The following is a 15,544-nucleotide window of genomic DNA, read 5'->3' on the forward strand; positions in this document are numbered from 1 at the left end:
AATTCTCCAAGGAAGAAAGGTTCTACATAACCTGGAGATTATGATATAATTAAAGTACCCAGTTTTTAAATATTTTATTTTAAGTTCTGGGATACATGTGCAGGACATGCAGGTTCCATACATAGGTAAATGTGTACCATGCTGTTTGCTGCACCTATCAACCCATCACCTAGGTGTTAAGCCCCACATGTATTAGCTATTTATCCTGATGCTCTCCCTCCCCCTACCCCACCCCTGACAGGCCCCAGTGTGTGTTGTTCCCCATCCTGTGTTCATGTGATCTCATTGTTCAGCTCCCACTTGTACGTGAGAACATGTGGTGTTTGGTTTTCTGTTCCTGTGTTAGTCTACTGAGGACAATAACTTCCAGATTAATCCACGTTCCTGCAAAGGACATAATCTAGTTCCTTTTTATGGCTGCATAGTATTCCATGGTATATATGTACCACATTTTCTTTATCCAGTCCGTCACTGATGGGCACCAGTTCTTTTTCTTTTAACGGATTTTCTACCAACTGTGTCTGTGAAATTTGGAGTCAAGGTGCAGAGGGCAACAGAGTGAATTCTAAAAGGAGAAAGGGCCTGAGGAGTGGGAAAGAGAGTAATGACCAAGAAGGGCTGAGAGCTACTCAAAAGTCTTCTCCTCTGCCTTTTGGTGACCCTCAGGATCTCACCACTGAGTTTCCTTCCTTGAGTGTAAGATTCTGACCTTGTTGGAGAGTACTTGCCCCAAGCACAGCAAATACTCAAAGGCTACAAATTAGTAGGTTTCCTCCCCCTGGCACTTCATAGCTGTGTGACCTTGGGTATGTTGCCTGATCTCACTGAGTCTAGTTCTTCATCTGCAAAAATGGAAGTGATACCTCCCTCGCAGAGTTGTGACAAAGATTACAAACAAAATATGCAATACACTTGGCAAAGAAGTCAGGGAGTGGTGCAAACATGGTAGCTGTCCTCTGGAGGGGTCCATCCTCGCAGGCTGGTTCGGATTACTGGAATCATTCTCTCCTCTTTTCTTGTTCCTCAGGTACAACTCCCGTTAGAGCCATCTGTTCTTGCCTGATCATGTTAACATTGCTGCTTTTCTTGCACCTGTTCCTTCATCTTTATCTCCTCAGTCAGCTTCCTAGTTCAGGTGTTGTTACCTGTCACCTGGAATATGGTTGTCATCTTGCTTTTTGAGAAAAAAGACCATAGCTGAAGCATCTTTGTACTCTTAGGACTTTGACAGTGCCTGACACCCAGGTGTACTAAAGAAAGTTTTCTCAAAGAGCCTTCTGGGATCTTTTCTTTTCCTTTCTTTTCTTTTGAGACGGGGTCTCTCTCTGTCACTGAGGCTGGAGTGCAGTGGTGTGATTACAGCTCACTGCATCCTTGCCCTCCTGGGCTCAAGCCATCTTCCCATCTCAGGCCCTCAAGTATTAATAGCTTGGACTACAGAAAAACACAACTACAGCTGGCTAAGTTTTAAAAAATGTTTTGTAGAACTAGGGTCTCCTTATGTGGCCCAAGTAGGTTTTAAACTCTTGGGTTCAAGCCACCCTCCCACCTTGGCCTCTTGAAGTTCTGGGATTACAGGCATGAACCACCATGCTTGGCCAGGTCTTCCAAAAATACTTGTTATTTCAGTGATGCTTTGCTGAAACCTTTGTAGATCCCCACTAACTGAAAGACACAGTACAAGATTCTCATCTTCCAGACTCCATTAAGAATTGAATCCTGCCTATAACCATGTGATGAAGCTTAGAAGCAGATCTTCCCCCAGTCAAGCCTTTGGATGAGACTACAGCCCAGGCCAGCAGTTTGACTACTACTCCAAGAGACCTTGATCCATAGGGACTCAGCTAAGCCATGGCAGGATTCCTGATCCAAAGAAACAATGAGCTAACAAAGGTTCGTTTTAAGCCACTAAGTTTTGGGATAATTGTATTACACAGCAATAGACAACTGATACACTTTCAATATCACTCTTTTGTGTTAACTATTGTATGTTGTCACAGATTAATGAAGTTTTGGTATTTGTTATATCAGCAATGGGCATAGTGCACCCCATTCTGTTGATTTTCTAGAAATAACTGTGTGATGACTGGTTGACCAATGTTCCTTGAGAGCCTTGACATAGAAGGTACCCAAGAAACGAACAGACGGAGGCACTGTCTCTTAGCATGAATACAATGTGGTTTGCTGAAAACTCGCTCTGAATGAGAAAGCTGAGACTCCTGCTGGTTCTATGTGTTGCTTTGGGTGTGGCATTTGAATCTCTCTGAACATGGGTCCTCATCCTCTCCCCTAAATGAAAGGCTGATTGTAATGAGCTATTGTGTCCCTTTCCACTGATATTTAAGGATGCCAAGAAGGTCACAAAGCACCAGGTTGAGACAGTTGCTTGAGGCCATGGAGAGAGCAGCCAAATTCCTAGCTCCAGGCAGGAAAGTGTCAGATCATTGGTCCTTGAACTTTCAGCAACACATCTCATTCCTAAGAAAGCCTTTGTCACCTCTCTGATACATCAACTTCAGAATACATAGGGACCTGAAGGGCAGAATCTGGTTATTTTTGTGCTAAAATGAGAACTAGAACCCCAGACCTCCTAACTTCTGGCTTGTTGCTTTCCCACCAAAATCAGCCTCCACATTTCCTTTGCTCCTTAGTTTATTCACTTCTAGGTCATTCTATGACCTAGATCTGATGTTGTGAACTTGAAAAAGAAAAACCACACCATCTTTAAGGGAGTTCCTAAAAGTCTGGATGATGCTGAGTGCTAGGGAAAACATATTTCCCGCACAGAGACAGAGAAGGAGAGGGTCTCTTTTGCATAACCCTGTCCATCTAAATGGAGATAATCCCCATGTGTTGATGGTGCATAGCCTGGGTGGTTTGTGGATTCGCATATGAAGAAGGAGTCAGAAGAGAGCCAGAGTGGACACCACTGCCTTGATGTCCTAACATGGCCCGTGGGAGCCTGCCCCTACTTGGGGCTACTGCGAAGAGGCAACTCCTCCTGACGATTAGCAGTCCCCCTCATCTGCACCAGAAAGATTTGCCCCGTGGGTCTGGGGAATGGCTGGCTTGGGGGCTAAACGGCTGAAATGGAACTTTTCTTCCTAACACAGAGTTCCGAGCAGCTCACTCCCTCACTTTCAAGTATTTAATAGCTCCTTGAGCTCCAGTGAAGTGCGCACCAAACACTCCCTCGGCACAGAGCAGTGAACTCTACGTGCCTCAACCTACTTTTCCAGTTTTCTCTCTCACTAATCCCTTACATGTACGCTGTGTTCCAGCCAATTTGTACTCCCCTATTCCCTGAACACATCCTGTACTTTTCTGTCCAGACGCCTTGACTCCTGCAGCTCATTCCACCTGCAATGCACCTTCTCCCTCTGTCAAAACAGCAACATCTTCAGGGCTCAATTCCAGTGCTACTCACTGCTCCCTCCCTGCCACAGCAATTTCTGACACTCAAAACAGGATCCAAGGTCTGTCTCCGCTTTCCATGATTGGTAATAATGCAGTGATTTATGTACCTTGTTGCTCTTCTACCTTATAAATTACTTAAAAATAGGAACTAATAAATATTTGTTAACCTTTTTGAATTGAACATTTCATCTGATTTGGCCCTTGGTGGACCTGCGGGCAATATTTTGGGGCTGATGTCAGAGGGGTTTTTTTGAATAAATAAGGGTCAGCTGCTGGGGGTGTAAACACATTGCTGGTTTTTAAAAAAGGAAAAAAAATTAATACCTTCAAGTGCTCTAAACTTGTGACCAATAAATAAAAAATAAATTGCCACTAATGAAACTTACCACTTCCTTCTTCCACTACACCATTGCTAAAAGCTACCCAGATATTAAAAACATCCACAACTCATTTTTATGTAAAATTTCCTGCTGCTAAGTATCAGGTCTAGCCATCTAGGTGAATAATCAAGTGTCATATCTAATAAGTCAGTGGCTCCTGTCAAGAGTTGTGACCAATTAGAAGTCACCCCAATGAGGAAGTGGCTGCTGGCGTTGCCAAGCAACAGCCAAGCTTTGAGGCACATTGAGATGCTCTTTTAGATTTAACCAGTGGCAAGTCAGAGTGACATTATAATTCTGGCAAAGGAAAGCCAAATTATAACCCAGGATGGGGTGCCCATGATGAGGAGTGTGTTTTCTTTTAAATGCAAATGGAAAGGGAACATTTGAACCAGAATTTAAACAGTCCATCATTATACTGATTTTAATTAGGAGATTAGGTGTCAGTGGAACACGACTGTGTCTCAGGATAATGGCCTCTCGCTGCTAGATAAATACCCCGGTATTCTGGAAAATGGGCAACTGGTCAGGCAAGGCCAATGTATTTTTGGACTCTGAAGTATTGATAACTGCAGCCACACTTGATTATAATGATGTTCATTTTTATTGTTCAGGAGGCTTAAGAAATAAAAGCAAATATTAAAAATAGACTGTTGGAAACGGATGCCGCCTAGAGAAGGCTGCTTGTTCTAATGTTATTGGGAAGCTGTGTTCTGCTTTAGAAGCCCTCGTATATGACTGTCCAAAGAGTTTACAGGGAAAATTTAAAGGCCGAACTAAACTGTGCTGATGACTGTAATTCTGAAAAGACTTTTGCACTGAAATGATTGTAGCCATGCATTTACTCATAAGCTGGTTGTATCAACTTAAATTTTTTAAAATTGTAGTCATTCTTGAGTAACATGTCTTCTCCAAGTCAGGAAAGGCCTACAGGGAATAATAACCGCATCTGCCTCTGCCTTTAAGATTCATACATTATTGACTGTGCCTTCTTGACAGGAAACATCTGGATGAAAAGTGAAAAATTAGGCAGAGAGCTGCATCAGTGCTGGGTGAGATACCAGCCTCCCAGTTTATCTGACTTTTCTTTAACTGAGTCCCCATGCAGAGCAACATGATTGGCTCGTTCACTCCTGAGTGACACATACATCCTTAGGCTCTCATCCACGAAGATTCATTGTCTCCCATATCTGCTCAGTGGGGTACCATCAGCTCTTAGTTATCTGTGTGAGTGAAGAAAGCCCATCATTTATATTGGGATTTGAGGATGGAGAACATACAAGCTGCCATATTGGACTGGTTCATGCAATTTGAAGCTTAGTCTCTGCTAGAGGCACTCAAAAACTGGGTTCCTCATGGAAGCTACCTGCAAAGGATAATTGATCAAGAGACTCCTTTCTCTCAGTAGCCAACCATGAAGTTAACAACCCATGTTCTTTCCTTTTGAAAACCGATTTGAGCCCAGAATAAACAAAGTTAAGCAGATTTCTTTACTGCAGGTCTTTCTCAAGCCTTTCCTATGCTCAGGTACATGGTGAATCTTGAAGAATATAGTTTGTAATATTTCACCAAATTATTTGACTGTGGGGCCTTTTCAGTCCTCCATATTTCAAATCCTTTTCCCTGGCAGTAATTCATAGCTTGAAGTTCATCTTCATATAAGTACAGTTTAGATGCCTTTCTCCTAAATGTATTCTTTTATTCTTGCTTACACTGAAGGTTACCTGCCACTTTTGTGCTGACTTACACAGTCTTACAAGACTCAGAAAGTTATTCCTATTGATTTGATATCTTTCAAATCAGAACAGCTTAGAGGAATATACAAATATATAGATTCCACTGTGTTCTCCCTCTTTCAGATGAGTTATAAAATTTAAAAATAAAGCTAGCGCTAGCCTGGGTCCCCAGAGGAGCACATTATTTATACATTTTCCCTCAGAGAAGTACTAATTTAGCCCCAGTTTTATTGCCTGAAATTAAACCTATTTAGTCCCTGATCCATAATAAAGTTTTACACAATCCCAGGGTTACTACTCACTAATAGTCTTTGGTAAAGAATCTAGCAAAAGACTGTGAAAATCTAAATCTACAGTTGTGCTTTTTAAAACATCAATTCCTTGGGGGACGGAGTGAAAACTCTGGCCAGTTAATGAGACAAGATCTTCCCTAACAACAAAAAATCAGTTTTCTCCAGGAATGCTCAGCCGTCCTTTACTATCAATCCCAATAACTTGTCTGTCATAAACTATGATTCCAATATTCTCTTTTTCCTGACTTGGGGGTGCACCCATCTCTTTTTTCCTGGTTCTCTGTCTCTCTAGATTATCCTTGGTATGACATAAGACAAAAAAACAATTTCATTTTAAATACAAATATGGCTTCTTGATATGACGCTGATTTTAAAGCAAGTTTCAAGCATTGTTGACTGAGACAACCTAACATCCACATAAATGAAGACAACACCATCCAGAGCTTTCGAATATTAACTATACTTAAGGACTCAGGTAGAGAGGGACTTAGGCTGCCAAGGCTCTAAAGGAGAGAGTCTCAGAATTCCAAGGGAAAACAAACCTTTATTTCAAGAATAAACTCTGATATTTGATAACGAAAGTCTAAAGGCTACTTACAAATTCAGAAAGGACTAGAAATGGTGGTATTTCAAAGTTATTTCCAGGAAAATGGACTCAGGTACCCACAGCCGATTATCTGTGGCTCAGAGTTCTGAGCTATCTTCTGTCTCTATGACTCATTTTCCTCTTTGTGTCTGTGACTTTGTGAATGTGTATATATATCTGTAACTCTCTAAAGGAAAAGCCAGCTTGCTATATCCTCTTACTTAATTTTTTCTTGATAAAATTATTTTCATTTCATTTTTTTTAGCTTAGTTTCATCATGTATCCTTAGGTAGAATAGGTAGCAAGCTTCTTGGTTCTTCAATTCTTCATCCATCCATTCATTAATTGTTCCGGAATGTCTATTATGTACCTAGTGTGTGCAGTTAAAAATAAAGAACATAAGAAAAAAGAAAAAAGCCTTTGTCCTCCTGAAGCATCCATCTAGCAGAAGGAGACATACAATAAACAGGTAAACAAAATGGGATGGTGATAGTTCCACAGAGAAAAAGAAAGCATTGAGGGGGGTTCTGAGGCCAGGTCCTTTGAGCCTGGAGATGCAGTCAGTCTGAGACGGTCAGGGAGGGGACCAGCAGGAACACTCACAGCACCAAGGCTTTCCACTCTGGCTCTCAGCAGAGTCTCTCTAGGGACCTCGTGGCACATGAATTCTCAGTTACCCTTAGAAATTCTGATTCTGTAAATCTTGGGGTGGCTGGAATTATGCATTTTTATCATGGGTCCTAGGTGATTCTCATGTAGTCCTTGGTCCCACAAGGTTTGAGAACCAGTGACAAAGGCAGCTGGGAGATTAAAGGTTGAGGAAGCATCCAGAAACCAGGAGGTTTTAGGGAAGAAGTTAGGACACTCCTCATTTTGTCCCCTCCACCCATCTTCCACAGCCCAGAAGCAGCCCCCCTTGTCATCTTCTGCATCTAGCTTAGAGCTTCAAACCCCCTGCTCTTCAAAGGGAAGCTGCTTTTGGATTTGGAAAACTCTTTCCTCTCCTAATAAAGCTTGCTAACGTACAGTTGAAAATTGAGCAACTACTTCCTTGTTCCGGATGGCATCTACTATCTTACTTGGAGGCACCGTCAGGAGCAGTGGGTGCCAGTGATTCCGTGGGTGAGGGAAAATGACAGGGAACACGATCTATGGAGCATGAAACAGACGTACATTGGTTTCACATTTCAGAAATATTATCTTTGCTGTGCACTTTTGCATCCTCGTGTTTCTTTCCATGTGAGCAGCATTTAACACCTCTGGCTGCTCCTTCCTCTTTGAAATGCTTTTCCCTTCCACATTCTGCTGGTTTCCATTTCAGGCTGCTCTTCCTGAGTCTTCTTTATACGTTTCTCCTCTGCTCCTCCCTTAAGTATGGTTCTCCCCAAGTACCATATCTAACACATATGCTGTACGTGTCTGTGTTTTGAAGACCATCTTTCTTCCCCATCCTACCTGAGCTCCATCTGCACAGCCATCTTCGTCTTGAAGGTTCTCCTTAGGGGCCTCCCAGTAAATTTCAACTTGCCAGGTCTAAAATCCCCAGAGGTGGGGAAAAAGTTAACTACTCCTGCCATTGGGATGGAATTCTTTCAAACGGAAACCCAATAACCTAAATTGAACTATATGGGGTAGAAAAAAATACCTTTCAATGGAATTTCAAGTTTATTGATAGTGTATGGTAAATAATGGGGTCTATGAAATCTCTCTTACCTCTTGGCATCTTTTTTTTTTTTTTTTTTTGAGATGAGGGCTGGAATGTAATGGTGTGAACTTGGCTCACTGCAACCTCTGCCTCCTGGGTTCAAGTGATTCTCCTGCCTCTGCCTCCCGAGTATCTGGAGTTACAGGTGTGTGCCACCATTCCCAGCTACTTTTTGTAGTTTTAGTAAAGATGAGGTTTCACCATGATGGTCAGGCTAGTCTCAAACTGCTGACTTCAGGTGGTCCTCCCACCTCCGCCTCCCAAAGTGCTGGGATTACAGGCGTGAGCCACCATGCTTGGCTTCTCTCAGCATCTTAATGCTGTGGATATATTGAGGAACTCTATTTTCTGCAATTAATTCAGGCACTATGCATTTGATTTCGGGACTAGAGGGAGAAGACTGGACCCCAAGAGTGCTGAATTTGCTTGGGAAACGACAGTGAATCACTTTCTGGAGTATCCCCTGTAAGAGGTTAAAGGAATCTAGACCATGATAAAAGCCCCTATCAAAGAACCATAGCGCAGGACTGCTAAGCCTTAGTTTCCTTTCCTTGCTTACTTTTCTTTCTTTCTCTTTTCTTCTTTTCTCAGATACTCTTCACCAATTTCTTTGTAACACATGAGGCTCTTTCTACGTCTACAGGGAAGCCATTGCTTCTGAATAAAGACATATACACATTAGTGACGACAGCCATAGGTTCGGCGACTTTTCTTCTCTTCCCCTGGCCTTCTCTTGGCTAACTCAACCTTTCAGTGGGTGGATGTGGTAAAGGGGCACACTCCATGTAGCTTGTCAGGATGGTTTAGAGCAGTGGTTTCTAACTTTAGGAAGCAGCCCCTTCCTTCACATTCTCACGTGAATCCTCAATAGATAACACAGATCCATGTGAGCAGAGCTCACTGCCGCAGTGGAAGCAGGTGCCCCCCTCCTCCCGTGTCCTTGTGGCAAACTTCTACTGGCAGTGGTTCCCAATACTGGCTTTACATACAGTCACCTGGGGAGCCTGAAGAAAGGTCCTCAAAGCCAGGCTGCATCCCAGAGCAAACCAACTGAATCGGAATTTCTAGGTGTGGGACCCAGGCAGCAACAGTTTTCAAAGCCTGCCCCAGGTGATCCCAGCGGGCCGCAGCTGCTGATGGCTGCATCTGAGTCACTGTCTGTCTCCTGCTGTCTACACTGTATCAGAGCCAGTCTGGGAGGAAAGAACTGAGCATGTGTGGGCCATGGGCCAGCCCTGATGGCATCTGCCACCCTCCTGCAATGGTCCCATTCTGGTGAAGTATTAGCATAGCAAGCCCATGTGATCAGATGTGGGCTCTATTTTTCAAACTGCTTTACCACTAAGAAAAGAGAAAATTATATTTCCTTTGCCTAAAACCTGTTTCCATACCTCAGTTGGTTCCAAACTTAGGCAGAAAATAGAGAAGTGTTGCTTCTGACCCACCCCCTGCTTTCCACCGAGGCCCCATTTGCTACACTTCCCCTTCCTGCACCCTCCAGACAGTCCTAGGTGGCCTCTGAGCACCACTGGAAAATCACATGTAGGTAACAAGCAGTGAGACAGAGATGCGAGGAGCTCACTGGAGCTGGGTTCTAATTTTGGCTCTGCTGCTTACTAGCTATGAGACTTGGAGCCCGCTACTTAATCTCTCCGTGCCTAGTTTCCTCCTCTGCAAAATGTGATTGTAATAATAAGGATGATAGTATTTATCTTGCAGGAATGTGGTGAAGAGGCAGTGTGTTAGTCTAAACAGGCAACCCTTGGAACCTGACGGAGCTGTGTGAGCGTGAGCTGCAGCTGCAAACAGAGACAGGCTCTGCCCCCAAACACCAACGGCTACCCATAGAAATGCGAATCAAAACCTCATTGGAAATGAAAGGGATCATTAGTTTCTGAGTGAGTCTAATTGGATATTATGAGGTGTGGAACCCCCTCCTCTTCTGGGGACTTCAGAAGATTTATAGGAATTCAATCAGGACCATATGGGTGAGCATCTTGAGCTTAAGCTAAAAGTAGCTTTCATTTATTGAACTGAAGACAGGCTACTCTGGAACATCCAGACAGGGTGGATGGCAGAAGCCCAGGGCACCCCAGCCAAGCTTTGGAAGCTCCCTTGCTCTAGAGACGTCTGTGTACCTGAGACTGGAACTGAAGAAGCCCCCTGATCACTTCACATCAGAAGGGCTCAAGTTCTCTCTCCCAGCAAACACCAAAGGCAGACCAGCAATGGAGGGGGCTGTCAGGCTGAGATAGGAAAGACAGCAGTCAGGATCAGGTGTGTGAGAAACTGGTCTGGAGGCCATACAAACACCAGGTTTTGGGTGCACAGCTGGTAGAGAAGAGTGGGCCATTGAGTAGGGAAAGGAGAGTGTCCAGGGCCTTAGAGAGCTGGCAGCATCTTGTGGAGCCTGTCCTTCCCTTGAACTTGGCCTAGAGGTGAACTTGGGTATTCCTTCCTGCCATGATCGCCCACTCCTCCCCAGTCATTCTCTGCCATCACCTCCCTTTTTAAGACGCAATTGGTAGCCCACCTTTGTTTCATGCTGTTCTCTAGTTTCTTGCTACATAAAGTGTGGTTCATTGTCTGGAAACAACAAAATTATCTGGCAGGGTGTTGTAAATGCAGATTCTCAGGCCGCCCTGGCCCTACTGAATCAAAGTCTGCATTGTAGCCAGATCCCCAGGTGATCCATTATACATGAAAATCTGCCAGACACTGTTACAGTTTTCTCCTGGGGTCCCCAAAGCACCTCCAGCTCTGTCTCTGGACACAGACGAATGCCCTGTGTACTTGTTGATTCACAATTCATTTATGGCAACCAGGGATGTGGGAGGCTGGAGTAATGAGACACTCAGCACAGCGTCCGGTGATTTGTGCATAATAGAGAGGCCTGAAGGTCGCAGTGGGCAAGGCCTTTTGATGTGTCACCTGGGCAAGTAACGCAACATGAACTGGCTCTCCATCATGATTTGGAGAGAAGACATCTGCTCCATAAGAGAAGAAAGTTTGAATTCCTCATGTCTTACCTCGTTCAGCTTTTCAGGACTGAAAACAGACATCAGGGCACCTCTGACCTCTTCCCACCTTTTGTCACGTAAAAACAGAACACTGTTGGCTACGGACTTGAACTCCAAACCCGATGCCTGTTGGGAAGTAGCAAGCAGAGGGTCAGGACTCGGAGCCAAAGCCACCTTGGTGGCAATACAGGTCCATGACAAACACCCTGGTTAAAGTACATCAATGACCAACAAGTTAGGAGGTTTCTCTTGCAAGGATACAGAGGAAGAATAGAAAGGCTTGCGGGCCATGATAGGAAGATCCACGGCCGGAGCCCAGAGGGAGCAAACGGGCAAGCTCTGGAAGCTCAGTTGTACCCCACTACAGTGCAGACATCTGTCGTAAAGACAACCCAATGACTTCTGTGTGTGTGTTCTGCAGATCCCCTACTGAGAGGGGATTCTCTGTAGATAAACAAAGCAGGCTTCCTGGAGATGGCCTAGCCTTTCCTAGGAATTAGTTTCGTGTCTGAACTTCATGGCATGGGTTTTTGTGCGACTGAATTGGTTAGGATGTGTCCGGAGTTGAGAGACTCACTCGTCTGGGCCCTTGCTGTATGGGTGGAGGGAGGGGGAAGGCAGAAAAAGGAGAGGCCTTCAGAAGCGTGTGTCAGGAGAGCTGCCTCCAAGAGCATGCCTGCCATAATGTTCTATTGGTCATTCATTCTTTCCTCAGTCAGCAAACATCAGTTGACAGCCTAACATTGTGTTATCGGCTGAATTCGGCTCCCCAACCCCAAACTTCATAGGTTTAAATCCTGACCCCAAGAACCTCAGAATGTGACTGTGCAGTCGACCTTCTATATCTGGGCAATCTGCATCTGTGGATTCAACCAGTCATGGATCAGAAACATGCAGAAAAAATTCCACCAAGTTCTGAAAAGCAAAACTTGAAGTTCCCCTGTACAGAGAACTACACTGAATCCATGTAAATGAATTGATGCATAGGCATTGTATTAGGTATTATAAGTAATCTAGAGCTGATTTAAAGCATAGAGAAGGATGTGCATGGGTTATATGCAAATACTATGCCATTTTATATCGGAAGCTTAAGCATCCACAGATTCTGGTGTCCTGAGCAAGGGTGGGTCCTGGAACCAATCCCACAAGATACTGAGGGATGGCTGATTTGGAGATATGGTCTTTAAAGAGATAATTAAGGCTGGGCGCCATAGCTCACACCTGTAATCCCAGCACTTTGGGAGGCTGAGGCAAGCAGATCACCTGAGGTCAGGAGTTCGAGACCAGTCTGGCCAACATGGCAAAACCCCCTCTACTAAAAATACAAAAATTAGCCGGGCGTGCTATCGCACACCTGTAATCCCAGCTACTTGGGAGGCTTAGGCAGGAAGAATTGCTCAAACCTAGGAGGCAGAGGTTGCAGTGAGCTGAGATTGTGCCACTGCACTCCAGCCTGGGCTACAGAGCGAGAATCCATCTCAAAAAAAAGAGGTAATTAAGGTAAAATAAGGTCATTAGGGTGGGCCCTAATCCAACATGACTGGTGTACTTTTTGGAAGAGGAGATTAGGACACAGACACACACAGAAGGAAGACCATGTGAGGATACAGGCAGAAGATAGCCATGTACAAGCCAAAGAGAGGCCTCAGGAGAAACCAACACTGCTGACACCTTGACTTCAGGCTTCCGGTCTCCAGCACTGTGGGAAAATCAATTTCTATTGTTTAAACCCCCAGTCTATGGTCAGCTGGTATAGTAGCCTAGTAAACTCATACAGGGTTCAAGAAGTTGTCTATACCATGTTGAATGAAAAAGTCTTTGCTTTGACCCTCATGGAGTAGGCAGTCTAGAGGGGAGGCAGAGAGTAAACTCATAAGCTAACAACGAGATGGAAAGTGAATTTTCCTGGAGAGAAAGTGTATTTCTTGGAGAAAGTATGTTTTCCTGGAGGGAAAATAGGGTAAGGAGGGACATGGGTGGGGAACATGGTCAGGAGACTTCTCTGAGGTAAGAACTTCGGTCTCCTCATCCCTTCTTCCCAGGCCATTCTCTTTCTTTCTAAAACCAGTTGTCTCACTAAGCAGTGAAAAATGGAGCTCCTACCATTGGCCAGAGTATCCCCTGCCTGTAGGTTGCAGAGCATGGGGAGACAGGGGGTTGGGTGACCAAGCAGTCTCAGAACCACGTGTGATACATGGTGACGCTATTTCTTTTCACTGTTTTAATTATAGCTGAAACATGAAGCCAGTCATCAGAATTCAAAAGCCTGGTAAAAACTCCTATTTAGAGGAAAATTATAATTTTCTGATAAAATATGAACACTCAAAATAAGCCATAAAACGTAACTGCAAAGTATCTAGAGGGGAGTTAATTATATATTAGAACCAAGATGCTGGGATATTTTTTCTGCAGAGGAATACCTCTCTATATTTAGAAAGAAATTCTTTAGGAGTGCCAGGGCCACTCAACAGAATTATGGTTTTATGGAATTGGGGGAACACATTCCATTTGTTTAGGTTCCAGAGTTGAAGGAGGAAATCATACATTATGTGTATTTATGTAGTAGCAAGATGCAGTCCTGTGCTGCACTGCATGGAATAAAGCATTGAACTCCAAGGAAAGTGGGGTGATGGTTTATGTGGTTCTGATGAGACAGAATAAATTAGAGCTAAGATGGAAAACTGACTGGATCTTGTATCTATCCTTAAGACTTAAGGGTGAGTTTACGCTATTTTTTTGTCTTGCACCTGAAAGAAAAATTTAGCCCTCCTTATGATATGTCAGCATGGCCTTCCAGTGTCTTTCTCACCAGCCTACCATGGCACTGTCCTCCTGTGGGCCTGGAAATCCCATTAGAATCCTCCATTTTTGATGAAATAATTTGGAGCTATTGGTTATTGTAATATTTTTATTTCTGAAAACATTTTATTTTATTTTTTAAAACAGGGTCTTGCTCTGTCACGCAGGCAGTAGTGCCATGGTATGATCATGGCTCATTGGAACCCCTAACTTCTGGGCTCAAGCAATCCTGACTCTCAGGGGAGAGGTTGGGACTAGAGGCACATACTACCATGTCCAACTAATTTTTAAGCTTTTTGGAGAAATGGTGTCTTGCTGGGGCTGGGTGTGGTGGCTCACGCCTGTAATCCCAGCAGTTTGGGAGGCTGAGGCGGGTGGATCACAAGGTCAGGAGTTCAAGGCTGGCCTGGCCAACATAGTGAAACTCCATCTCTACTAAAAATACAAAATATTAGCCGGGCATGGTGGCAGGCACCTGTAATCCCAGCTACTCTTGAGGCTGAGGCAGGAGAATCACTTGAACCTGGAAGGCAGAGGTTGCAGTGAGCCAAGATTACGCCATTGCACTCCAGCCCGGGTGACAGTGCAAGACTCCATCTCAAAAAAAAAAAGAAAAAAGAAAAGAAATCGTGTCTCACTATGTTGACTAGGCTGGTCTTGAACTCCTACTCTCAAGTGGCCCTCCCACCTTGGTCTCCCAAGGTGCTGGGATTACAGGGATGAGCCACTGTACCTGGCCCCTTTTTCATTTCTAGATGTCCCATGATAAGAGGATGTTGATCATTTCAAAAGAGCAGTCAGAAGGTGAAGAGACACTGAATCATGTCATATATGAAATAGTTGTCAGATTTTTGAATTTTTAACTGGAAAAGAGAAAATTTAGAAGATCAAATAGTGGTACTTAGGTATGTGCACAATAAATATTTATTGAATGCATACTGCATGGGAGAGGAAATTTAGGTTGTTTTTGTGACCTTCAGAAGTGAAACTGGGTTTAATAGAGAAAGCTATGGGGAAAATTTCAGCTCATCTGAAGAACTATCCCAATAGTCAACAGGCAGAATTATTCAAAGATAAGATAACCTGCCTTGAGCGATGAGTTCCACCCCCTGGAGACTGTTTCACTTCTTGGAAATCCTGTACCCAAGGCTTGAGCATGCAGAGGGGTTTGGTCTAAAAGCTTTCCAAGAACTCTTTCAATCCTGAGACTTCATGTCCAGAACATCAATTTTTTTTCTATTAGTCTGCCTACACATTGACTTAAAAAATTGTGGCAAAATACACATAACATAAAATTCACCATCTTAACCATTTTTTTTTTTTTTTGAGACAGTCTTACTCTGTCACCCAGGCTGGAATGCAGTGGTGAGATCTTGGCTCCCTACAACCTCTGCCTCCCGGGTTCAAGCTATTCTCCTGCCTCAGCCTCCTGAGTAGCTGGGACTACAATGCATGCCACCATGCCTGGCTAATTTTTTTATATTTTTAGTAGAGATGGGGTTTCACTGTGTTAGCCAGGATGGTCTTGATCTCCTGACCTCATGATATGCCTGCCTCAGCCTCCCAAAGTGCTGGGATTACAGGTGTGAGCCACCGTGCCCGGTGATC

General features: G+C 44.0%; 1 protein-coding gene across 6 annotated transcripts in view; it reads right to left on the bottom strand.

The window, feature by feature from the left end:
• TBXAS1 (thromboxane A synthase 1) overlaps positions 1-15,544 on the bottom strand; it is a 185,324-nt gene that overhangs the window by 74,333 nt on the left and 95,447 nt on the right. For all 6 annotated transcript variants that reach the window (XR_013524216.1, XM_002751938.7, XM_035254599.3 and 3 more), the window contains one exon: positions 11,147-11,263. Coding sequence is in view for 5 of the 6 variants with exons in the window: in XM_002751938.7 (XP_002751984.2) it covers positions 11,147-11,263 (117 nt within the window). In the remaining variant the exon portion in view is untranslated. The remainder of the gene's footprint in view (positions 1-11,146; positions 11,264-15,544) is intronic.

This window comes from Callithrix jacchus, chromosome 11 (genome assembly GCF_049354715.1).
Source record: "Callithrix jacchus isolate 240 chromosome 11, calJac240_pri, whole genome shotgun sequence".
Lineage (NCBI taxonomy): Eukaryota > Metazoa > Chordata > Mammalia > Primates > Cebidae > Callithrix > Callithrix jacchus.